The 26,011-nt window shown below is 51.4% G+C and overlaps 6 protein-coding genes across 6 annotated transcripts; 3 read left to right on the top strand and 3 right to left on the bottom strand.

Moving 5' to 3' along the window:
* Window positions 1–2,911: 2,911 nt before the first annotated feature.
* VDAG_10038 (pentafunctional AROM polypeptide) lies at window positions 2,912–7,711 on the top strand (the record flags this gene model as incomplete). Its single annotated transcript, XM_009655795.1, has 2 exons — window positions 2,912–7,549; window positions 7,625–7,711. The coding sequence occupies 2 exons, from the start codon at window positions 2,912–2,914 to the stop codon at window positions 7,709–7,711; spliced, it is 4,725 nt and encodes a 1,574-aa protein (XP_009654090.1).
* Window positions 7,712–7,956: 245 nt separating this feature from the next.
* Window positions 7,957–10,855, bottom strand: VDAG_10037 (SILG protein; the record flags this gene model as incomplete). Its single annotated transcript, XM_009655794.1, has 2 exons — window positions 7,957–9,996; window positions 10,054–10,855. 2 exons carry the CDS (start codon window positions 10,853–10,855, stop codon window positions 8,801–8,803), a joined length of 1,998 nt encoding a protein of 665 aa, XP_009654089.1. The 3' UTR covers window positions 7,957–8,800.
* Window positions 10,856–14,587: 3,732 nt separating this feature from the next.
* Window positions 14,588–15,364, bottom strand: VDAG_10036 (histone H4.1). Its single transcript, XM_009655793.1, has 3 exons — window positions 15,244–15,364; window positions 15,049–15,186; window positions 14,588–14,994 (listed from the first exon to the last, which is right to left on the bottom strand). Exons 1-3 carry the CDS (start codon window positions 15,251–15,253, stop codon window positions 14,831–14,833), a joined length of 312 nt encoding a protein of 103 aa, XP_009654088.1. The 5' UTR covers window positions 15,254–15,364; the 3' UTR covers window positions 14,588–14,830.
* A 1,150-nt stretch (window positions 15,365–16,514) lies between these two features.
* On the top strand, window positions 16,515–17,289 carry VDAG_10035 (histone H3). Its single transcript, XM_009655792.1, has 3 exons — window positions 16,515–16,588; window positions 16,642–16,835; window positions 16,897–17,289. Exons 1-3 carry the CDS (start codon window positions 16,570–16,572, stop codon window positions 17,092–17,094), a joined length of 411 nt encoding a protein of 136 aa, XP_009654087.1. The 5' UTR covers window positions 16,515–16,569; the 3' UTR covers window positions 17,095–17,289.
* A 522-nt stretch (window positions 17,290–17,811) lies between these two features.
* VDAG_10034 (U4/U6 small nuclear ribonucleoprotein Prp3) lies at window positions 17,812–19,765 on the bottom strand. The gene has a single exon (XM_009655791.1). The coding sequence runs from the start codon at window positions 19,432–19,434 to the stop codon at window positions 18,058–18,060; it is 1,377 nt and encodes a 458-aa protein (XP_009654086.1). The 5' UTR covers window positions 19,435–19,765; the 3' UTR covers window positions 17,812–18,057.
* A 328-nt stretch (window positions 19,766–20,093) lies between these two features.
* Window positions 20,094–25,273, top strand: VDAG_10033 (DNA-directed RNA polymerase I subunit RPA1; the record flags this gene model as incomplete). Its single annotated transcript, XM_009655790.1, has 2 exons — window positions 20,094–20,275; window positions 20,347–25,273. The coding sequence occupies 2 exons, from the start codon at window positions 20,094–20,096 to the stop codon at window positions 25,271–25,273; spliced, it is 5,109 nt and encodes a 1,702-aa protein (XP_009654085.1).
* Between the last annotated feature and the right edge of the window lie 738 nt (window positions 25,274–26,011).

Genomic DNA, 26,011 nt, shown 5'->3' with positions numbered 1-26,011 from the left:
TTCAGCCTTAAGGTAAGAGTTCGAGCTATTAATACTTCCTTAAGAGCTTTAGAACTATTAATAATATAATAGAGCTCCTCCTAAGCTTTATAGATATAAGCTTTAATATTAGTTACTTTCTTTTCCTTAATAGCTATAAATTTAATAGCCTTCTCCGCTATTTTACGCTCTTCTATCTCTTTCTTCTTTATAATTATTACTTCCTTCTTAATAATAATATTCTCTTTCTTATTTATAATAGAGGCTATAATAATATTAATATTCTTCGAGATATAAGAGGATAATTAATTAATAAGGGTATAGTTTAGGTAATAAGCGCTTTAAAGGCGTAAATAAATAGGATTATTATTATTAAAAGTATCTATTAATAGATTAATAAGCTTAAAATTAATAGGAAGTTTAGGGTAATTATAAATTAATTTAATAATATCTTTATTATTTAAAGGATAATTATATAAATCGATATATAAATAGAATAGGGTAAGCTTAAGGGTATTAGCCTCTTAATAATAAATAATATATCTAAATTAATAAATAATAATAACTTCTTTAAGGGCTTTATAGCTTAGAGGCTAAATTTATTAAAAAAGACTTAATTAGTGAAAAGATATAAAATAAAGGGCTAGGAAATTTATAGATTAATAAAATTAAAGAGATAATAATAAATATATTAAAGATATTTTAGTAAATAGATATTATATAATTAATTAAAAAGAACTTAAAAATTTAAATATAATTTATAATATTATAGAAATAGCTATTATTAACTAAATCGATAATAATTTCTAATATTTTCTTAAAATATTTAATTATTTTAATAAAATAAGAGAGATAATAAATATATTATTTTAATAAATAATTATATAAAATCGTACCCTTATTAATATATATTTAATTATTGACTTCTTATTAAATAAATTAAATAATTTTATAAAAGGGCTTAAAGATCTATAATTATTAATTAATATAATTAAAAGATTTAATAAATTTATAATAAAATAAACGTTTTTATTAAACTTATAAATAATATATTTAATATCGGAACGTTTAATTATATACTTAATATCTAGCTATAAAGTAAATTTACTAAAATAATATTTATATAAAAAGTTCTTAGCCTTAATATTAAGAAGCTAATAATTATAAGCTTAAATTAATTAAGGATTATATAAATACATTTTATCGAAATAAAAAATAATATCTAATATTATAATAATTAAATAGAATAATTAAGATATTTAAGGATAAATATAGGATTAAATAGATAAAATAAGAATATAATAAATTATAAGAATATCGATTATTAAAAGAAGCTAAAGATAGCGAGATCTAAGAGAATTATAAATATAATAGAGAGAACCTTATAAGATAAATATAATAAACTATTACTTATAAATTAATAATAAGGACTATTCTATATTATTACTTATTTCTAAGCTACCGCTAATATTACTATTATTATAATTTCCATAATACGTCTAACCTAGCTCTATATTATAGCTATATTAAGGAATAAGGCTTAAGAAGTAATATATTAAAGTACTAAGACGTATTAGCGAAGGCATTACGAGTTCTAGGGACTAGACCTCTAAGAGGGGAGGTAATATAAGGAGTTAGATATTAGGAACCTAACCCCTATTTATATTATCGTAGATATTTCGGCGATAAGCCCTAGTTTAAAAAGAGAAGTTAAGGCTATACTCGATAGCCTTAATAAGTTAAAGTTCATATAATAGCTTACCGATTATTCGCCGATCTAATTGCTTTCCCTAATCTAGGCCCTTAGCCTAATACCTTTATAAATTAACTATATAAGTAATTAGTATATAGTACTAGTTTAGAGAGAATTTAACTATCTTTATTATTTCTTATATATTCCTAAGTAAAGTCCTAATAGATAATAATAATTACTTAAATAATACTTTTATTATTATAAATTATAAAGTTAAAAAGAAGCTTTCTATTAGATTAATATATAATTAAAATAATATATAATTATTAAAAACTTAGTCTAAATAATAATAGAATATTTAGCTTCTTTATTAAAAAGATAAATAATATAATATAAGAGATTATTATAGATAAAGTATTTAAAGAATTATATAAATTAAGCTATCTCTAAGAGCTAAATACTCTATAGCTATTATTCTTCTACTCTCTAATAAAATATATAATATTATAGTTTAGCTTTTATCTTAGCTACTAGGAGAGTTATAAGACCCTAACTCCTATTTAAATAAGTATTTATCCTAATTATAGTAGGTATTATAAGGCTTTTAATAAGAGGCTCTAGATAGTTTATATTAGAATGAAGTAGGACCCTAGCCACCCTAATAGCTTATAGAAAATAACGTATATAAAGAAAGCTAGACCCAATTAGGAAAGCAATTAACCCGCTAGTAGAGCGCTCGTCGATTTCAAGATCAATTTGAGGTTTAAAGCGATATAAGCTCAATTTCGTCTATGCCTTCATACTACATAGTGCCATACGTAGTATGATAGGTAAGTTCTTACACCCATAACAAGTACCGAGCCCCCTGTAAGCGTGGCCCGCACCCGTAGGAGTTCAAAGGGGCCGTGCTTCCTGTTTCATTCTCTAAGCAAGCCAGCACATCGTCGAGAAATAGGTGGAAGTACCTGCTAGCTGCCCAGGGCCGCACGGGCCCAAAAGATACTTGACAGGGGGGGTAAAACTTTGGCCTGGAACTACGTACACGATATCCACACTTGTGAGCGCCGATTATCGGAGACACAAATGAATCCCAATTTTGGAATTGAGTCATGTCCTAACCGCAACCCTCCCCCACCATCAGCCTCTTACCAAAGCTTCCCCCTCGACAGTCACTGAGCTCATGATCCTTCCTCTACACCTCAATTAAGTTCGGCAGGCTCTCCGAGCGAAGAACCGACCATGAGGAGTAGCAACACTACAGAGCCGACACGAATCACCATCCTGGGGACGGATAATATTGTCGTCGACCATGGCATTTGGCTCAATTGGGTGACGAAAGATCTCTTCGACAACGTCAAATCGTCGACCTACGTTCTTGTCACGGACACAAACTTGTATGACACCTATGTGCCTCCTTTCAAACATGCCTTCGACGGCGCTGCAGACACTACCGTCAGGCCTCGTCTCCTGACGTTGGCTATTCCACCTGGTGAAATATCCAAATCGCGACAATCAAAGGCGCATATCGAGGACTGGATGCTTTCGCAACAATGTACGAGAGATACAGTCATCATTGCATTGGGTGGTGGAGTCATTGGTGACATGCTCGGCTATGTTGCGGCTACATTCATGAGAGGCATTCGCTTCGTACAGGTCCCAACGACGTTGCTCGCAATGGTGGACTCCTCCATCGGCGGCAAAACCGCAATCGACACTCCCATGGGCAAAAATCTGGTTGGAGCTTTCTGGCAACCCTCCCGCATCTATATCGATCTTGCATTCCTCGAGACGCTACCCTCGAGAGAGTTCATTAATGGCATGGCTGAGGTCATAAAAACAGCAGCTATATGGGACGAGAACGAGTTCACCGCACTAGAAGCCAATGCTCCAAGTATCGTCGCTGCTGTGAACCAGCCCACTGGGCCCGGAAGACTGTTGCCCATTCGCGAGATATTAAAGCGAATCGTCTTGGGTTCCGCTAGGGTCAAGGCCGAGGTAGTATCTAGCGACGAGCGAGAAGGTGGTCTTCGCAACTTGCTCAACTTCGGACACTCCATTGGCCATGCCTACGAAGCTTTGCTCACGCCACAGCTGCTTCATGGCGAAGCGGTTGCAATTGGCATGGTTAAGGAAGCGGAATTGGCCCGGTATCTTGGCGTTTTGCGCCCAAGCGCTGTCGCTCGGCTAGCGAAGTGCATTTCAAGTTATGGCCTACCAACCTCTCTCGGCGACAAGAGGGTGATCAAGTTAACAGCGGGCAAAAGATGCCCCGTTGATATCCTTCTTCAAAAAATGGCGGTGGACAAGAAGAATGACGGCAGGAAGAAGAAGATTGTACTGCTTTCAGCGATTGGGAAAACCTACGAGCCAAGAGCTACCACTGTCGAAGACGCTGCGATCAAGGTCATGTTGTCAGCTTCTACCTTGGTCACACCTGGCGTGCCAACAAGCCTTGCTACAACGGTGACCCCTCCCGGGTCCAAAAGCATTTCGAATCGAGCTCTCATCCTTGCCGCACTTGGCGAGGGAACATGCCGCATCAAGAACCTTCTACACTCCGACGATGTCGAGTTCATGCTTACAGCCATCACCCGGCTCGGTGGAGCTTCATATGCTTGGGAAGATGCCGGCGAAGTTCTGGTCCTCACAGGAAAAGGGGGCCAGCTCCGAGCCAGCAGCGACCCTCTTTACCTTGGTAACGCTGGAACAGCCTCCCGATTCTTGACCACCGTAGTGGCTCTGTGCAGTCCTGCGGACGTCTCGTCAACCGTCTTGACAGGCAACGCTCGTATGCAGGTAAGGCCCATTGGGCCTCTTGTTGATGCGCTCCGAAGCAACGGAGTTTCCATTGACTACCTCGGTCCAGGCAAGAGCCTGCCGCTCCGTATCGATGCTGCCGGCGGGTTTGCTGGCGGCGTGATTGAACTTGCGGCCACTGTATCGTCTCAGTATGTGTCATCAATTCTCATGGCTGCTCCATACGCAAAGGAGCCTGTGACATTGCGTCTTGTGGGAGGCAAGCCAATTTCTCAGCCTTACATCGATATGACACTGGCGATGATGAAAGCCTTTGGGGTACAGGCCGAACGGTCGAGCTCCGACCCCAATACCTACCATATCCCCAAAGGAACATACAAAAACCCTGCTGAATACACCATCGAGAGCGACGCTAGCTCGGCAACTTATCCACTTGCAATTGCAGCCATCACGGGCACCACATGCACGGTGCCCAACATCGGATCCTCGTCGCTACAGGGTGACGCGCGCTTTGCGATTGATGTACTCCAGCCTATGGGTTGCACCGTTCAGCAGACCGCAACATCAACAACAGTCACGGGACCGGCTCCAGGTGGATTGCTAGGTCTACCGCATGTTGATATGGAACCGATGACTGATGCGTTCCTGACGGCGAGTGTATTGGCAGCGGTAGCCGCCGGAACCACTAAGATTAGTGGCATCGCCAACCAGCGAGTCAAGGAGTGCAACAGAATTGCAGCCATGCGAGAGCAGTTGGGGAAATTTGGCATTGCTACAGACGAATTTGACGATGGTATCATTGTGACCGGACAGCCTCTGGATACTCTCAACCCCCCCGATGCCGGAGTTTTCTGCTATGATGACCATCGTGTTGCCATGAGTTTCAGTGTTCTGTCTACAGTGGCCAACGCCCCGGTTACGATACTCGAACGCGAATGCACGGGGAAGACCTGGCCGGGTTGGTGGGATACTCTGTCGCAATCCTTCGGCCTCCGCCTCAACGGAGATGACAAGCATCCTGGGGCCGAAGGTCACCATCAGCAGGATCACACGACTCGCTCCGTCTTCATCGTCGGCATGCGAGGTGCAGGCAAAACCACGACTGGAAGGTGGATGGCCAAGTTGTTGAAACGACCCTTCATCGATCTTGATGAAGAACTTGAGCGAAGGTCGGGCATGACCATCCCCGAGATGATACATGGCACGAAGGGATGGGAAGGCTTCAGACGTGATGAGCTGCAATTGCTCCATGACGTTATGGAGAATCAGGCAAGCGGTCACGTCTTTTCATGCGGTGGCGGCATTGTCGAATCGCCAGAGGCCCGAAAACTCCTCATTGCCTATAGAGAGAAAGGCGGCTGTGTGCTGCTGGTGCACCGGGATACGAAGCAGGTGGTTGACTATCTGCTTCAAGACAAAACACGTCCAGCTTATCGCGAAGATATCGAAGATGTCTACTACAGGAGGAAGCCACTGTACGATGAGTGCAGCAATTTTCAGTACTTTAGCCCACATCCGGCTGCTTCCGTGGCTTCCAGGGACGCGCCGCTGGACTTCAGATGTTTTGTAGATGCCATCTGCGGTGATGGTTCGAAGATCACCAAGATGACGGCCAAGGAACAAAGCTTTTTTGTTTCACTAACGGTGCCTAGTGTCGACTCTGCTGTCGATGTCATTCCGCAGGTTGTTGTCGGTTCAGACGCTGTCGAACTTCGGGTCGATCTGTTGCAGGATCAAACTCCGGAATCGGTTGCGAGGCAAGTGTCAGCCTTACGGTCTGCTGCGGGGATGCCCATCATCTTTACCCTACGGACTGTGTCTCAAGGCGGTCGTTTCCCAGATGAGGATCACACGCAAGCCCTCAGCCTTTACATACTTGCACTCCGCATGGGTGTTGAATTCATCGACCTAGAGATGACATGGCCAGAGCATATCTTGCAGACCGTCACAAATCTCAAAGGTCGATCACGGATCATCGCATCGCATCACGATCCACGAGGTGTGCTTTCCTGGAAGAATGGATCATGGACCCCTTTCTACAATCGCGCACTGCAGTGGGGCAGTGTAATTAAACTGGTCGGCACGGCGCAGTCGATGGAGGACAATTATGACTTGGCGAGGTTCAAGTCCGACATGCTCGCATCTCATCCAACGCCTATCATTGCTCTCAACATGGGTGCTCTTGGTAAGCTCAGTCGCGTGTTGAATGGCTTCCTCACGCCCGTATCCCACCCAGCGCTCCCTTTCAAAGCGGCGCCCGGTCAACTGTCTGCTGCTGAAATCCGCCGGGCATTATTCCTACTCGGAAACATCGATGCTCAGTCCTTTTATCTCTTTGGCAAGCCCATCTCGAAATCCAGATCGCCCGCACTTCACAACTCCCTGTTCGACCTGACCGGCTTGCCCCACAAGTACGGTTTGGTTGAGACGGACCAAGCGGATGAGGTCGCGGCCGTAATTCGCGAGCCTGACTTTGGCGGCGCGTCAGTCACCATTCCACTCAAGCTGGATGTAATGCCGCTTCTGGATCAAGTCTCTGAATCAGCTAAGGTTATCGGTGCCGTCAACACAATCATCCCAATCCCTCTTGATGGGAGTCAGAAACGCCGCCTTCTCGGCGACAACACAGATTGGCGGGGTATGGTGCATTGCCTTGAGTCCATCGGCGTGGCTTCTGAATCGACTGCAGGCACAACGACAGCTTCTGCGCTGGTGATTGGCTCGGGTGGCACAACGAGAGCAGCTATCTTTGCTCTGAAGTCTCATGGCTACCACCCTATCTACATGCTGGCTCGCAACGAGCAGAGCCTGGAGACCATTCGAGCGTCATTTCCGGCTGACTTTGACCTTCGAGCACTCGGGGGTCCTGCCGAGGCCTCCGCATTGGCTGTAGCGCCCACCGTGGTCATCAGCACGATCCCTGCAGACAAACCCATGGACCCATCGCTGCGCGAAACACTCGAGGTTGTGCTGAAAAGCCCTGTGAGCGATGAGCGAACCCGTGTGCTGCTGGAAATGGCATACCAGCCGCGTCATACTGCGGCAATGCGCCTGGCTGAGGATGCGGGCTGGCGTACGATTCCTGGCGCCGAGGTACTCGCTGCGCAAGGATGGCATCAAGTAAGTGACCCCAAGACTACGGGAACAATGCGACTTGTGGTTTCCTTCAACAGCCTGCTGATTCATATTGTACAGTTCCAAATGTGGACAGACATCACACCCCGATTCATCGACGCCCAAGCAGCAGTCAACGGTGACGTGCTTCCGACTTCTACCGATTAGCCACAAGTTAATCGCATTGGATTGAGCGGAATGCACTGACGGCGATTGATTGCGAAGTGCACATAGGAGGTGTCTCCGTCAGCTCTGCACGGTCCCACCCGCAGCTGAAAACATCCCAAGGATTCCGTTACACACTGTGGGAACGCCTGGAACCCCCACATCACATTGCTCAATACCTTAGATCTAGGGGGTATCTGTTACTTGTCCAAACGTGAATCAGGCAGTATTCACTAGATGAATTTGTAGTGCACAACTCGCAATTGATTATATGGCGTCTATCTCTCAAATCATAGTATCATGCAACATTAAAAATCTCGCTCATAGGTCGCTTTTGCAATGGACCAATGTCCTAATCTATACCTCCCAAACTCAGAGTACAACCATTGTGACAAGTGTGTCGCCGCGACTTATGTTGAGCGCTAAGCACTCCTTTTTCGTACTTTTCGTTGCGAGACAAGTGAATATAGTACAAGTGATCTTTGCGTTGAACTGTACGGAGACAGATGATACGGAGAGTATCGTCTCATTCGCCATCTCGTCGCACCGTTGCGGGCGCGAGCAATTGGTGTAGGAGAGATGTGGCACCAATCGACGTCATAACGCATAGGGGCGTCAGGGCATCGCGCAAGCGCCTCATCTGGACTCGTTTGCATATAACTGATGTAGTGTAATAAATGATGGGCGCGGGCATCAATGGACAGCGTTGATGATGCAACAGCATGTCTACCAAGAGCTGGTGCACCGACAAGATCGGCATGTCGCACAGACAGATGTCGTCAATGGCACCTGGACATTGGCCATGCCCAATGATATGTGCCAACGCCCCGCTCGCTCATGAACTGGGGTATCCTCCCTCGGAGACTGTCGAAACGGGTCTCGTCCATCCGAGTGGAGAAGGCGCATGCAGGGTTCAGCGGAAAATGGCGCCATGATGTCATTTGGTGGGTCCAAGTGAGTTTTCAGGGTCCTTTGATGATGTCATAGAATGGATGACAACGCGGTCGTCAAGACCCTGAAGCACATTACCCCGGCCATTGATTCCCAACCCAGAAGTGATTGGCATCTACCGCAGCCATCCTGACAGAAAATTCAAATGTGGTTTCCACGTCTGCGATATTTGCCAGGGAACTCCACATCAGGGTGACACACCCTGTAGTGTCTTGTCAAGGCGTCGGCCCGGCTGAACGTCTTTTCCTCGCTGCAGAGATCGCACCGTACTTTCTGCTTCCGAGCATTGTGAATAGTGTCTTCGTGCCGAGTAAGGTCGTATGGTCGTGAAAATATGGTGTGGCACGATTTCCCGGTGCTAGGATTGATCCTGTCGCAGCGGTGCGGCCCAGCTTGACTGTTCAGAAGATTGGCAGCATCATCCGCAGGCTCAGATTTGGTGTCGATGTGTCTCGGCGGCATGCCCAATCCATGCGGTTGGCGATGTCCCTCCCTCTTGTGCTTTTGTAACAAAACGGGCGTCTCGAAACGCAGAGTACATCCGTGATATGTGCAGGTGTATGTTCCGCCATCGGCAGCCGCACCGGCGGGCTTTTGGAGTGCCGCGGGCGTGGCTGATGAGCTACTTGAGCTAGATCCCGCAGGGCTGACGTCTGAATTTGCCTGCTGGTCTTGCTGAGCATGAGCGATGAATGGATAGTGCTGCGGAATTTGTACGCTTGCAGGTAGATGTTGCGCCATGTAGGGGAATGTGACTGGAGGCCCATTCGCAGCAAGATGTCTCGAGAAATCAGACAATTGCTCACTTGACGCCGAATTGTTCGATGGTAGCTGTGGAACCCCGAAGTCCGTAGGATCTGATAGAGGAAATAGAGATGGGAAGTTGGAATCCGCATCGCATCCCTGAAACTCTAGCATAGCATCCTTTGGCGAGATGGTCTTGGGCGTATCTGGCTCGGCTTTCATCGCTAACTGTTGCCTAGCTAATTGGGCTTGGCGTTCTGCGTTATCTTGCTCGCGCATATTGTGTGCCGAGTTAAAGCGGAGTCGTGGTGCGTGCATATTGTTCGTCATCTCTTGAACAGTACCAGGAGCCAGTGGGGAGCCGTGACGGAAGGGCGACCTGTCCCTTGTCCCTACTGAGGTGGGAGAGTGGACGGCATTCAGGTGTTGGCTGTTGGCTGCCTGCAGCCTCTGTGCGAATACATCGTTGTTGGGTGATACAGCCAGCTGGCTCTGGGGCGAAGACGCTGACACAATGTTGAAACTGGGGCTGTAGAGCTCATCGCTGTAGATATCCGTCATGGTGCGGTCTAGCTTGGGCGGTTCCGGGAGAACTGTGGGTGATGTGTGAGTATTTGAGTGCACTCCCTAATGCCACGCGTACCACTTACCAGTTCGTCGTCTTCGGTCGTCGTCAGGTTCACCCATCGTGGGTGTGGCTGGTGAATCACCGCCCGCCGTTGAACTTGCCACAGAAGTCGGATGAGATCTTGAATGCATAGGAAACTCCGGCGCTGGAAGCAATGACTTGTCTGTCCGCGGACGCTGCATTGCAATAGCAACTGGGTACCCCATGTCGGAGTGGTCCATTCCGCCAAAGGCGTGGTAGCCCGAGTACAAGCCACCTTCCTGTGTACCGCTCATGGCTTTGCTCAACTGATAGTACTGAGCACCTCCGTCGTGCGACTGGACATCGTTGTAGTGGTCATTTGCTGAGTCGGTAATGGCGATCTGCGGGTTGGACGTGCTGTGGTTGTACGGGGACGCAGGGCCGGCGGAGCCCAGTGAAGACAACGACGATTCACGCTGATGGGGGAGGCGGCCGATGGGCCTGGACGTGTACTGGTTGCCCGAGGCCCACGATGATTCCGACGGCATCAGTTCAGGAGGGTGGTTGATGCTGAGGGGGGTGTCGTCGACTGTCGTGGTAGGTGTCGATGAGGAGGGGAGCACCAGGAAGTCGGTGGTGCGAGGCCTCCGGGGAGTGGCGATGGGTGACGCCGCCGCGGGAGTTTTGTAGGGGAGGGTGAAGTCGGGAGCGAGTGTGTAGAGCGACTGAGACTGAGCAGTGTCTTCCGATGCGAACAAGTCAAAGTCAAAGTCCTGGGGGTCGACGAGGTCGAGGGGCTGGTCGTCTTGCTGTTGTCGGAATCGAGGGTAAGATGAGACCGTGAGAGGCCGGGATGATAGCATATTGTGACTTTTGTTGGAGATTTTGGGTTTAAGCGTCAGGAACGGTGGCAAAGATCGGGGGGGCGGCTTCTTAAATACAAGTCAGGAAAAGTTGGAAGATTGTCCAGGTATATGGGATGGGTGGGTTGTACATGCGAGTAGGCGGGCAGGGCCGGGTGGGGTGATTTTTTCAGGGTCCATAGACCGTACATGAATGGCGCCGAGATCCCTGACGATTAACCCATGCAAGCGCGGACGACGACAGGGATCACCGCATTTCCATCTCAGACCCGTCAGAATGCCAAGTCATCAGCAGGACTGGAGGCCCCGGAGGTACGTACCCCTGGAGCCTTTACCCAGCTAGATCACCTAGATTCCTTAGCGACTTACCAATGCAGTAGTGATCGATCGAAAGCCTAAGTCCGACATGGCCATGATGACATGGAAAGAAAGTCGGGGAATCTCGTTGTTGCTTCGGCCATCGGCCACCCCCCTCTTCCAGGTTCCGTCACTGCACCCCCCAAGCGGACCTTACTCTCATTCCCGTACTTGTATTCCCGTGCCTATCCATGTTCGCGCTCTTTGAGGCCTCGGCCTCGGCCTCGAGTCTGGCTGCCTAGATGGAGGGAGGGGGGGAGAGGACGCAAGTCTGGGTCATGCCGGCATTTGGTCACAAGGTCAGTGACTAACAGTCATTCTTTCGCAACAGCCCTACGGAGTGACGCTTCGCAGCTTGCGAGTCGAACTCGCGCATGGCCCCTCTTCCCGTGTCTGCAAACTAGGACTCGTTTTTGCTCCGAACGGCAGCGAGCCAGCTGTGCCAGGTCTTGGGAAAACGTAGCTGGCGTGGGTGGGAACGAGGAACGAAGCGAAAAGAGTAGGGAGCGGTTGCTCCCAATGTGGGGTGACGTATTCACTTTGGCTGTACCTTCGACGATGACTCCCCAATAGCCGGCGAGATTTCAGTGGGACCTACAGAACGGTCGGCCTGCCTCCCGTAGGCCTGGCCCGCTGAGGCCGAAGCCAATGCCCCTGTCGCGCTGTTGCTCGCTGTGAGCTGTGCACCGCCGCGCCACATCTGGCCATGCGTTTGTGGCTCAACAAGTCCATACATGTACATGTTCCCCTTTCCCCTCTGAACGGCGGTGCAACGTCACCTTTGTAGTAGCCGAAAACTCTCGACGGTCCAGCTACACAGGGGCCACGAGCACAACGGTCTTTCCCACACAGCCTGCATGCATGCATGGTGATTTCGGGGGAAGAGGGTGTGTGTTTTGCCTTCCTAGCTTCTCCCGTGTTTCGTCAACACCGAACGAGAGCGATAGGCTGCCTGCCTCGCCCTGTCGTTCGATGTCAATGGTCAGACATAGAGGAAAGGAAAGAACGAGCGCTCTGCCTCTGGCGTGGATGCAGACGATTGACTTCGTTTTTACGCATGCAGTCAAAGATTTTCCCATCAGGTGATTGCAAGTCTTGATGACTGCTGCCAAGCGCCAGCGGCTTGGCGTGTTATTATACGACTCCGGCTGGTGGCCTTGCCTCGGGGTAAACTGTCCTTCAGGCGACTGTCATCGTATGTCTTCCAGGCTGGCCCTAGGCCTCCGGTGCTAGGCTCCATTGCAGATCTAGATCCAAGATCGGGCGGCAGTGACTTTGTTCCCTCAGTCGTGGTCACCACGCGTAGCCTCTACCGTAGGGCCTAGTCGGCTTCGGCAGCGACAAGCAGTTCCTTCGTCAGCTCGAGTCAGGCAATTTCGGGCCTGCCGTTCCACGCATGCAGCAGTTGCGCATCGTGCGTGATGCACAATAGAACCCGGGGGGTCCAGGGGAGTATGGAGGGGGGACGTTAGCTGAGGCCGGTCGCATGTACAAAGCCGCATAGGCAAGAAAATTCGTTGCGAGCTGGATGCTTAGAAACCCTCGGAGAGGGCGGCGGAACACCGGAGATCCTGTCTCGAGAAAACTCTTTCTGGATTGGGTACCACCTCCCACACCAAAAATACCATCTGGTCTTGCCAAGATTAGGTGTGCGCTCATGTGACAGTTCCATTGGCTCAAGCCTGTGGCTGAGTCTTTCTTTTTCGGTGTTAGGCTCAGCCACTTCCCGGAAGTCTGGGTGCAGCACACTATGTATGGGTGGCCGCGGGCGCCTGCTCCACACTCCATCGGTGTGTCCGGCCGGAGGGCCACCCCCCGCAACTACCCGAGTGGGAGATTCTCCATCCGCTCATTCAAGGTCACACTGCTGTAGTAGGATGACTTTTGCAGCGCGGATCTCGCGTGGTGTCCGCGGTTGTGTTCAGGCTCTCGCTAGGTTCGGTTTCGGTTGATGAATGTGTCACGTGATGTTCGTCCCGATGAGCTGAACATGCAGCATCTGAACCTGTGAAAACCCATGGGCCGCTATATCTGGACCACGTTGTGTCAAATGGTAAAGATCGAGGCGACTTTGGCTCACGTGGTTTCGTCATGGGTGTGGTTTGATTCATGTTGGTGGAGGGATTCGGAAGGTCGGAAGCCAGCTTGCATTCGCGTCAAGTTATGGCTCTGTCGTGGGCATAGTATTGTCCATAATGTTTTATGATATGAAGATGACGACCGTAGTATCGGCCGCAACAGCAAAACGCCATATTTTGTAAATAGCAAGAAGAAAATCCCATTGGGTGACACTGCTGTATTGGCGAGCGTGGTCTGCCCGTGCTTCTTTCTGTTTACATGTGTCTCGTCGTGATGTGTAAGGTAATTAAATGCAGGGCAATATTTCCACTTCATTAGAACAAGGCCAACAGCGACCGGAACCCAAGCACAGCTATTGTTATCTCATAGAAAATCGAGCACAGGAGGCCCTGGGTACGTTGTGCTCGGTAGAGTTCGAAAATGTTTCCGTTTCCCTTCGGGTTCCAATCAGTCGACTGTGGGTCATGATCTCTCATCGCGCAAGACATATATAATCAAGAGCGGATGGCAGGAGTCCTTCATATATCCCGAAAGACATGACGCAAAGCGTGGATTGGTGACATCCAAGCCCATAGTCGGATTATGAATATAACTGCCAGTGTCGACAAGCCTTCCAAGTCTTGATGCGTGTCGTTCACACAGCCGGTTGAATGGCCGGTCACCACGTTCCATGCAGCCTTAACAGCATCCCAAACAAAAGCAGAACCTCCTAAACAAACCCAAACACATCACTGAGAGATATACACAGCAGAAGCGATCACTAACGACAAACGACATATGACCAACAACAGCTAGCAACACGTGTTGCACTACCGGCACAAATATCATGGCATTACAAACAACGTGGCACCAAGAGTAGGGACAAACCCTTCGAGCCGCGGAAGCAACCGTGATAAAACATCGCGGGTTAACAATCACAGCAAAGCATCTTGCGATCACCGCCCAAGCAGATTACGGAACTTCGTGCATAGCCAGATCCCAATTACAAGGCACAGGGATTTGGGGAAGCGCTTCCACGAAGTCTTCTCAGGACTGCCAACAATTGTAAAAGACATGACGCGTCTCGGACCATATCACGCCCATCACGTGTCGATAGGTTAGCCAGAGAACACTTGGTCGTCGTCCTGAGTGGCCACGACAATCCATAACATCAAGCGAACACACATTGCCGCAACAGGAGGGCTGTAATCAAGAACCACCAAGCATGCTGCCCTCTGCAACAAAAACACCACTACGGACACGACACATGCAGAGGAGAAGGACATCACGTTTCACATCACGGGCACAAATGATCCATGTCAAGAGCACGCCTCGGCGAGGAATTGATTAACCTCAAGCCCAAATCCATAGAGCCCAACCCGTATGGTACAAGTAAACACCCAAAAGCCAGCCAGTTCCGTAGTCATTCATGTCGCAAGAACACCCACACCCCAATGTCCATTGTCGCTGCGCCCACGCGTCTAGGCGCGTCGAACGAAGCGCGCCATGCCCCGGAAAGAGATTCATAAGAGACATGCCAGTCGCACAAAGCAAAGACGTCTAACCACCGAAACCGTAAAGAGTACGGCCCTGGCGCTTCAAAGCGTAGACCACGTCAAGGGACGTGACAGTCTTGCGCTTGGCATGCTCCGTGTACGTGACGGCGTCACGAATGACACCCTCGAGGAAGGACTTCAGAACACCGCGGGTCTCCTCGTAGATCACTAGAGGCCGTTAGTCAAATTCAAGTGTGAAGGGGAACGTGGTCTAGAGCTTACTGGCAGAAATACGCTTGACACCACCACGACGAGCGAGACGACGGATAGCGGGCTTGGTGATACCCTGAATGTTGTCACGAAGAATCTTGCGGTGACGCTTGGCGCCACCCTTGCCGAGACCCTTGCCACCCTTGCCGCCTGGATAGGTGTTGTTAGCAATGGAGGGAATATTCCGTGGGGGGAGGTGCTACGTACGTCCAGTCATCTTGTTGTTGTTGAGGGGGGTTGTGTGTGAAGGATGTCAAGTCTCAACGGAGGTTGAGACGCGTCGGTGAGATCGTGTGGATGAAATTAGAGTAATGGGGTTGGTTGGATTGGTGAGCAGGAAGAGAGAAACGCGGCGTGCGGCGGGGGGCGCTTTATACCGGAAATGCGAGGCGCGTCGTGCAACGGGATCAGCCCAAAGAATGGGGGCGCGTCGCGGTACGTATTCTTGGGGTTTGGTGAGGCAGGGAGGGGGACTTGCATGGGGTGGGTCACCCGACACAGACTTGGGGCGACGCGATTTGCCTCGAAATACCAAACCAAGCAAACCCACAACAACCCGAAATGCAAACCAGCCCCCTGTCCATTCAAACGCATCCCTTGTATGACAGACTGCCAGTGCGCTTTCGACCTGGTCGAGTCGATGGGCTGGGCACGGACCCGGCAGTTGACAGCAACACAGATCCACACATAGACGATGGTGTTGTCAAGAAAGACATGGAAGCTCTCATGTCTGGAGTGAAGCTTCAACCAGGCATACCTTCAGTCTCTTACCAGGTCAATCCACCAGACCATACCTTGCGAAGGGAGGATACGTCTTACAACGTGGCTTGCTAGCTGCGTTCAGTCTCGTGAGCTGTTGCCGAGCAAGGTCGCGAGTTCCCAAGATGCTGGCGATAATGATCATGATGATGCAATTGAGGTTGAGTTGCTTAGCATTTATCTACCTAATCATACTCCCATTTCCCACTTCTTGTTAGCCCACGTTTGGCAAGATAGGAAGTTCCTCCTGCATTAAGCAGATCGACCCCAGACACGTTTTGAGCAACGGGACAACCATGCCATCATCGTCAGTCTCCTGGACGGGATGGCAGGTAGACATCGCTCGACAGCTGGAGAGGCTCAACTCGCCTCCACGCTCGAAATCGTGGCAGCACCAAACAGGCAAGGCGTAATGCACGTTGTCGAGACGTAGACCCGCAAATGGGGCCAGGGTGCCAGAATAAAGCCAATCAAAAATCGGTTCCTTCGAGGTCCAGAATGGACCCCTGCAGGCACCATTTTCGCCAGGCCTGAATTTCAAGTTACTGATTGCTGACGCGCACGGACCAGCCTGTTTCTGTCGCGCCCGCGCGCCCCAGATCAGTCGCCCGAATCACCCAATACCGCTGCCGCCCCTCTCCTTCCTATTTATTCCCCTCCCCCTCCACTTCTCCAATCCCATCTTCTCTCCTGCATCATCATCCACTCAACGCCTCCACACCAACAACAACAACACCACCCCATCAGCCACATCGACCTTTTCACGCATTCACAATGGCTCGCACTAAGCAAAGTGAGTTTGCTCTACATTGCCTCTTCAGATCTTGACTAATCTCCTGTCTTCAGCCGCCCGCAAGTCCACTGGTGGCAAGGCCCCTCGCAAGCAGCTCGCCTCCAAGGCCGCCCGCAAGAGCGCTCCTTCTACCGGCGGTGTCAAGAAGCCTCACCGCTACAAGCCCGGTACCGTCGCTCTCCGTGAGATCCGTCGCTACCAGAAGTCGACTGAGCTGCTCATCCGCAAGCTCCCCTTCCAGCGCCTGGTGAGTCACACCCCGACACTGAAATGTCTTGGCCGACATGCTAATCAACATCCTTTTGCAGGTCCGTGAGATTGCCCAGGACTTCAAGTCCGATCTCCGCTTCCAGTCGTCCGCCATCGGCGCTCTTCAGGAGTCCGTCGAGTCTTACCTCGTCTCCCTGTTTGAGGACACCAACCTGTGCGCCATCCACGCCAAGCGTGTCACCATCCAGTCCAAGGACATCCAGCTTGCCCGCCGTCTCCGCGGTGAGCGCAACTAAGCTTTCGTCTTTGGTCTTTCTTCTCGGCAGGGTGGTTCATGACTCGTTTGGGAATGCTTGACGAAAGGTCCGTCGCAGGGTTTAGGGGATCAGGCGTTATCGAATGAGTGTTTTTACGCGACAGGGCTGTATATTACCCGCAGTATCGGCAGCATTAGCCAGCAAGCTGCGCAACGGAATGCAAACATTATGATCTAAGTTTTTTTTCTTCTTTTTCGCGCACGATCTTGTCTTTGATTGTATCCTGCTGCCAATGCGTCTTGTCACTGTTGCTGTACACGTGGCTTGACGATGCGCGGTCGCCAGCTACGACCCTCACGCGTCGACTGTTTTTCTGGGACAACCAGGTTACGGCGCGCCTTCGTTTGCCACTACCGTCTAGCTCTGTCGAACCAGGCAGCAGTGACTCATCCAAGTGTCACATGAATTTGTGCTGAGATGTCTGCCCTGCTGCCTACACCCTGCCGTAATGCAAATCATGTCGACCGCAGTTGATGCTGCAACAACTGAGGCTTCGCACCGCCACCCTGCGACTTTCCTACAGACACGTCTTACCAGACCATCATGTTTTCCACAACTCCTCGGTTGTCACGTGTGTGCCAGTCATATGCATGATGGTAGCAGTGCGCACTTGGTCAGTGATGGGCTCTTGAGTGTAGCAAGTTAAGTTCACCCTTATAATACACACTACTGAACTGCGCCTGGCGGCGGCTCGGGGAGGCTCGGGTCGCAGCATCAATAACTGGGCCGATCAGCGGGGATTATATCTGACTGCTCACTAATCTTCTGTTAGAGATGCTGCATTTTTCTGATGATGTGTGTTCGCCTCCTGGTATACAGACATGGGCCGCCATTCAGGCGACTCGTTTCACATACGATGCCTCGTCTCTGCCCAACATGACCGTCTACTTCACACTACTCATGTAAGTTCCTCCAAGCACTGCGTTTATTTGACAAGTACTGTTACATGCCTTTCGCGAGTGCCCAGAAATTGTCCATCTTCGCCCGTGACAAAGCATCCTTCGCTTCAGAGTCTGATTCGCACACCTTGCTGCCCCATTTGCGGAATGCCCGAGCTTTCTCTTCACCCTCGAAAACCAATTTGCATTCGTTCGATGACATGTCTTTCAGGCCCCCTTGCTCGTTTTCAGCAATGAGCCAGTCCCTTGCAACCTGCGGCGGCCCGCTCTTCTCGCGTGACGGCGAATTCTCCGTCCAATCGATGCGATTGAGCATGAGTTGCTTGTATTTCTTGATGCTGTGCTCACCTCCCTCGACGATGACCAGGTTCAGTCGGGGATGCATGATGCAGATTCCGGTCAATGAGTGCTGCTCCGCGTTCTTTCCGATCTTGAAGCGATGTTGTCCATTGGCCAGGCTGTTGATCCGGAACACGGCTATGTGAATGCCACTGGCGGCGTCCTTCTCCTGGTTGGCGGCGAGCTTCTCGTGTTTTTGTTCTTTCGTCAATTTTCTCTCGTCGTTGGCTAGCTGGTGAGTCTGCTGCCGTTCTGCGATCTGACGATTGACCATGGTCTCCACGGCGGTGGGATCCTTGACGGCCGAATCAGCGTAAACGCGCATCATGTTACTCTTCTTCACCTTGGGGGGTGGTGCCGGAACAAGACCCAGTCTAATCTTTGCTTGCTGCTCCTTGAGCTCAGCCATGCGCCTCTGCCTGCGCAGTTTCGCCTGCTCCTTCGAGGTCAGATACATGGCTTTGGGGGCCGGAGCCTTTCGATCTTGCGGTGGCTCCAGTGCCACTGGATGCTGAATATACTCCGTGACGATACTGTCTGGGCTCTCAATCTTGAGGCGCGCAGCGTCGTCGATGCTGTCGTAGTTGCCATCCACCAGTCCCTCATCCCACCATTCGATCTCGGGAGGGGCGTCCACAATCAGATTTTTCTCCAGATCCAATTCGTCGTCGATGCCAGCCTTCCTCGTCTGCGCTGCGATGCGCTTCTTCATTGCTTCGAGAGCAGCCTGTCGCCTCAAAGCGTTGGCCTGTTGGATGTATTTGCCCTTTTGATTAAAAACAAGCTGGCGTGATTGTCGTTGCTTCCCAGCCGATGGCTGCGCGGCCAGTTGTTCATCGAAGTATGGGTTGCTGTGCTGGTCGGTACGGTTGCGCAGCAAGTCATGCGAGGTTGTTGAGGTCCTCGCCCCCTTGGAAGCATGCGCCGGGGGCCTCTGATTGGCATTACGAACATCTGTCGAAGAGCCTGACGGTTTCCAGGACCCTAAATCCTCCAAAGCCGGATGGAGGCCAACATTCAGCCCACCCTTGGCTTTACTGCCTCCGATCGCAGCAGCCACGCGAGCCTTGAGTGCAGCCATCTTGTCAGCTACGGACTCAGGCTTCTGTATGCGTGAAGCAGCATCGTGACGAGGCCCGAGACCAGGCGACTGTTGCCGGCGATCCATCGAGAAACTGTCTCCTGGATGGAGGTTGCTAATTATGGTATGGGCCGAGCCAAGTATTTTCTGGGCGTGCGTGGCGCTTTGAAGTCTAGTTTCGGTCGCGAGAACGAAAAACTGCTGTTCTGGTCGGCAAGTGCGAACGCGACGCGGTTTGAGGACCAGACCCGTTCTATGATGAGGATCAGTCGCGCTGAAAAGACACCTGAATATGGCTGGTACGTAGGTAGGCGCAGGCACGTTCTCGCTCGGAGCCGCAGAGACAAACCCGGCAAGACCTGCGCCACACCATTGCAATCCGTATAGCCCCACACATCTCAGATAAGGCATGTTGCTATGTTATCACATTGGCCGATCCACCTGAGCAAACGCAGACTGCCCCACCCGGCATTTTTTCTGCCAGAATCTACCGCCAAAAAAAATCCCCTCCAAGCTTTCAATGCAGCCGACGTGAGAGTAAGACGGATCATTCGCAAGACAAATTGAAGGCGCGCCTGGACTTTTGCCGCTCTTTACGACAGCCCGGCGGCCCAAACGTGTTTTCTTGCCTGGGATGGTCCTGAAGACCTAGCGGCGCAATGAACATCTCGCAACCTATCTCGTCCACCGTCGAGACGGTTGAATTTACCTTTCTTACCGAGACGGAGATCAGAGCAATCTCGGTCAAGAGGATCGAAAACGACAGCACATTCGACAATCTTCTGAACCCGGTCCCCGGAGGCCTCTATGACCCAGCTCTTGGCTCCTGGGGTGACTCTATGTACGTCCACGAACCAACGCGACATGATCGAACTCTAACTTTGCGGCGGTGCTGACTCTTTCCTTGTCCAGCTGCTCGACATGTAACCTCAATCAATCCTCCTGTCCGGGCCACGCGGGCCATATCGAGCTCCCAGTTCCAGTCTACCACCCCGTATTCTTGGATCAAGTCCTGCGGCTACTACGGGCGCAATGCGTTTATTGCAAAGGCCTCCGCCTCCGTCAACGCGACGTTCACCTGTACTCGTGCAAGCTGCGACTCCTACAGCATGGTCTGCTCCAAGCTGCCCACCTGATCGATGCCGTCGGAGAGGATTTCCAGGGCCTTCAGATCCCTGGTGTGACCGAGACTGCCGAAGCGGAAGAGGAGGGCAGTGGTGCCGACAATCTCATCCGGGCCCGGGAGTTCTTCGTTAAGCGCCAACTTAAAGAACACAAAGCCACTGTCGGTGATGTGCGTAAAGGAAAACACGAAGGTGCGCTGGAGATTCGCAGAGAGCTCATTAAGGAATTTATGGCTGCGATTCCGAAGCCAAAGAAATGCGACACTTGCGGAGGCATCTCGCCTCCCTACAGGAAGGACGCCTTCGTCAAAATCTTTGAGAAGCCTCTATCCGAGCGAGATGCCGCAAAGATGGCGCAAACCAACCTTAGAATCAGAGACGCCATGACCGCAGCGACGCCAGTGTCCAAGACAAAATGGAATGGATATACATCGGACGAGGCCATTGCTGATGTGGACTCCTCAGCATCCGACGCTGACGGGGATGTCAACATGGCCGAACCCGACTCCGGCTCCAGCTCCGAAAGCGAGGGACAGGCTGCCAAGGTGTCTGGAGGCCAAACAAAAGCTTCTGCGCGCAGCCAACGATACATCACGGCCATGGAAGTACGAGAGCGCTTGCGAGAGCTATTCGACAAGGAGCAGGAGGTTCTGTCGCTTATTTACAACTCAAAGCCTCTCAAGAAGAAGGCCGGAAAAGTTTCTGCGGACATGTTCTTCCTACAGACGCTCCTGGTCCCTCCCAATCGATTCAGACCGGAGGCCCGTACAGGTGACTCGGAGATCTCTGAAGCGCAACAGAACTCGCTGTACAAGCTAGTGCTCCGAAGCTGCGGGACGATTGCCCGTGTCCACCAGAGCATCGGTGGCGCGACGACCGAGCGACGTGCAAGGACAATGACGGACTTGCACCAAGCGTGGACCGATCTACAGAACGCTGTCAACTCACTGATCGACAAAGATAAAAACCCCGTGATGGGTGCCGCCGCCAAGAGGAACGAAGAGGGCATCAAACAGAAGCTGGAAAAGAAAGAAGGCCTCTTCCGCAAAAACATGATGGGCAAGCGTGTCAACTTCGCTGCTCGTAGTGTCATTTCACCAGACCCCAATATCGAGACCAACGAGATTGGTGTGCCTCCTGTCTTCGCACGGAAGCTGACGTTTCCCGAGCCCGTCACCAGTCACAATTTCAGAGACATGCAGCGAGCTGTAATCAACGGCGTCGATAAGTGGCCCGGCGCGGCAGCTATCGAATACGAAAACGGGCAGATCACCAACCTCCGAGGCAAGTCGGCGGACGACCGAATTTCCTTGGCCAACCAGCTTCTCGCGCCAACCGATAGCAACATGAGTAGTGTTAGGAACAAGAAGGTGTACCGACATCTTACAAACGGAGATGTCGTGCTCATGAACCGTCAGCCGACATTGCACAAGCCCTCCATCATGGGGCATCGTGTACGTGTGCTGCCTGGGGAGAAGACGATTCGAATGCATTATGCCAACTGCAATACATACAATGCCGACTTCGACGGAGACGAAATGAACATGCACTTTCCGCAAAACGAAGTGGCTCGCGCAGAGGCGCTGCAGATTGCAGACACCGACCACCAGTACCTTTCAGGTACTGCCGGAAAACCACTTCGAGGTCTCATTCAGGATCACATTTCAGTTTCGGTCTCTCTGTGTAGTAGGGACTCGTTCTTTACACGCGGTGATTTCCAGCAGCTAGTTTATGCCGCTCTTCGGCCCGAGAGCGGGCACATTCTCGGCGAACGCCTCGAACTCGTCCCTCCTGCCATCATCAAACCAGTCCCAAGATGGACGGGAAAGCAGGTCATCACAACCATTCTCAAGAACATCAAACCACCGACTGGCGAGGGCATCTGGATGAGTGGCAAGACTCAGACACCCGCCGATCGCTGGGGTAAAGGCTCTGAAGAGGGCATAGTTCTTTTCCAGGACGGTCACTTCCTGCACGGCATACTCGACAAGGCACACCTTGGTCCAAGCTCTGGCGGTCTCATTCATTCTGTTCACGAGGTGTATGGCCCTGCTATTGCTGGGAAGCTTCTTAGCAGTCTCGGCAGACTTCTTACGAGATATTTAAACATGCGAGCCTTCACTTGCGGCATGGATGACTTGAGGCTCACACCCGAGGGAGAACAAACTCGACGAGACACGCTCAGGGAGGCCAGTGACATTGGACTACAAGTCGCGACTAAGTATGTCTCTCTCGGAGACAGCAACCCTACCAGCACGGATGCTGAACTACTCATCCGCCTCGAGGAGGTCATGCGCGACGACAACAAGCAAGAAGGCTTGGATATGCTCATGAACCAACGCAGCGGCGAGCTTTCACAGGCCATCACAAAGGCCTGCCTTCCGAGTGGTCTGGTGAAGCAGTTTCCCAAAAACCAGATGCAAGCCATGACCGTGTCTGGAGCGAAGGGTGGACCAGTCAACGCGAACCTCATCTCGTGCAACCTGGGGCAGCAGGTCTTGGAGGGCAGAAGAGTGCCATTGATGGTCAGTGGCAAGTCACTGCCCTGCTTCAAACCGTTTGACTCTAGTGTCCGGGCCGGCGGCTACATTGTGCAGCGCTTCCTGACTGGGATTCGGCCACAAGAGTACTACTTTCACCACATGGCCGGACGCGAAGGTTTAATTGACACTGCCGTCAAAACATCTCGTTCCGGTTACCTCCAACGCTGCATTATCAAGGGCATGGAAGGATTGACAGTCTCCTACGACTCTACTGTCCGCGATGCAGACGGCACGCTGATTCAGTTCTTGTACGGTGAGGATGGCCTGGATCCCACCAAGCAAAAGTACTTGACAGATTTCGGCTTCATCCTCCGCAACATCGAGTCAGAGTCGGCGCAGCTGGGCTTTAGCAGCGACTTCCGGGAGACGCTGGCCGGCAACAAGGACAATATCCTGAAACACATGAAGAGCGCCATCAAGTACGCCAAGGCGGGCAAGGTTGGAGGCAAGGACCCTGTCATCTCCATGGTCAACCCCGCCCGAGTTGCCTTTGCCACGTCGGAGAAGTTTTACGAGAGCATGACAGAATACATCAAAGAGAACAAGGATGGCCTAGTGCGCGAGAAGGGAGAGAAGCGCCCTGCTACGTCCTTCATTCCCAGCGTGAGCAAGAAATCTGCAGAGCTTGTGCTTGCCGCCAAGTACATGCGGTCGCTGGTCGAAGCTGGCGAGGGTGTCGGCATTGTGGCCGGCCAAAGTATCGGTGAGCCATCGACACAGATGACTTTGAACACCTTCCACTTGGCTGGTCACTCCGCTAAGAACGTCACGCTTGGTATCCCTCGCCTGCGAGAAATTCTCATGACTGCGAGCAAAACAATATCAACCCCGTCCATGACGCTCTTCCCTATCGCTGAACTCTCAGCGGCAGAGTGCGAGGTCTTCCAGAAGTCCATCAGTGTGCTACCCCTGGCACACGTGCTCGATGTGGCGTCTGTGAACGAGCGAGCCGGCAAGGGCAAGGACGGCTCGCTGCACCGACTTTACGATGTTCGTCTCGAGTTCTTCCCATCCGAAGAGTACACCAAGGCATATGCTATCGAGGCAGCAGATGTGCTGGCTGCTGTCGAGAAGAAGTTCTTGGGCCATCTGCTCAAGATGATGCTCAAAGAAATCAGGAAGAAGACGATGATGTCGAGTGCAGCAACACCAGTCGTGGGCAGCAAGGCTGGCGCGGTCGAGATGGTGACCGGCTCAGGAGCACGCCCCGCCCCGCGTGACGAGGACGAGGATGAGGATGACGCAACCAACGCCAAGCAGCGTGCCAACCGCTCTGAGGCTATTTCGTACGGACCTAACGACGACGACGATGACGCTGTGCAAAACCAGATGGATCGCGAGGCATCCCCTGACGAGGATGAAGGCTTTGGAGGAAGCCCTCCTCCGGCTGGTGCGAGACGCAGCAGCGGCAACAACGACGACGACGACGACAATGGACAATCTTCCGAGGACGAAGACAGCGGCAGGGCTGAGCGTGTGAAGGAGCGCCATGCTCATGTGACAAGATTCCGCAGTGACGAAGTGTCGGGCAAGTGGTGCGAGTTCACGCTCGAATTCGATGCCAATACACCCAAGCTGCTTCTACTCGACATTGTACAGGCTGCTGTCAAGAAGACCGTTGTGCAAGAGCTGCCCGGTGTGGGAGCTTGTACACTTGTCTTCGACCACAAGGTCACCGATCCGGAGACGGGCAAGGAGAAAGATGTGCCAGCGATCCATACGTCTGGCGCCAATCTCCGGATCATGCAGAAGTACAGCGACTATATCAACCCGAACAAGACGACGACGAACGACATTGCTGCAGTTTTGGACGTGTACGGTGTGGAAGCTTGCCGCAGCAACATCGTGCTCGAGCTCGGCAATGTATTCGGAGGTCACGGCATCTCTGTTGATAATCGCCATCTCAACCTCATTGCCGACTACATGACGAGAAATGGTGGCTACACGCCTTTCAACCGCAATGGGCTCCGCGGTAATGTCAGCCCGTTCACCAAGATGAGCTTCGAGACTACGCTGGCTTTCCTCAAGGACGCTGTGTTGGATGGCGACTGGGACGATCTGACGACGCCCAGTAGCCGTCTTGTCATGGGACGTCTGGGCAAGACAGGAACGGGGGCCTTCGATGTGTTGACGAAGCTGCCGACGCGGCACTCGATTTCTGCGGCAGAATGAGGTTGCACATAGGTAAAAACAAAGGGGGGGGGTGTGAGTTGGGCAAGGAGTCAAAGCCGTCAGTCAGTATGTACTACTTTTGCAGGTGTTGAGTGCGAATTCCCTGACAGGCGTTAATACATGGACATGTTGATCTATCTCCCTACGCACGCTGGCTCCCATCGCACGAGTGAATCACCCGTGACGTTCAGCAAATCATGTCATATAGCCACCACATGTTGATCGGACGTTGCAGCTTCGTTCGTTCGGCCGTCCGCGGGATCCTGTACGCCGAGTCGTGTGCAGGGAGGTGGCTGGGCGCAACTGTAAAGGCAAGTCCATGGCCCTGGCTGGCGCCTGCCTTGGATGGTTCGATGCGCGATCGGAACTTGACCTTTCCTGACTTTGACTGACAGGGATAGGGTCCCTGAGCTGCTGCCTGGGTATGGTCCCCTGGGCAGGGACGGTAACGAGGTACTGTAGGTACCTTACGTAGCCGTACCACGACCAATCGCCGGTCGTACCAGTGTGCAGGCAGGGAGTTGTGGGCAGGGAGTTGCGGGCAGGCATCGAGGCGCAAGCCCGGCCCAGGGCCTCAGAGGTGACGTTCCGTGACAGTGTGCAGGTGCAGCCCATATCAGGCCCAAAGGAGCCAGGAACTGACGAGCCATCTTTCCCGAGGAGGTGGCTTGATTTGCTGACGGGTTCGGGCTTCAGGGTCCCTTCGCCAGCAAGGCCAGCGGGCCAGCCAGCCTTACA

This window comes from Verticillium dahliae, genomic scaffold, assembly GCF_000150675.1.
Source record: "Verticillium dahliae VdLs.17 supercont1.30 genomic scaffold, whole genome shotgun sequence".
Classification (NCBI taxonomy): Eukaryota; Fungi; Ascomycota; class Sordariomycetes; order Glomerellales; family Plectosphaerellaceae; genus Verticillium; species Verticillium dahliae.
Note: the sequence above shows the minus strand (reverse complement) of the source record. Positions and strands in the feature narration are given on the sequence as shown.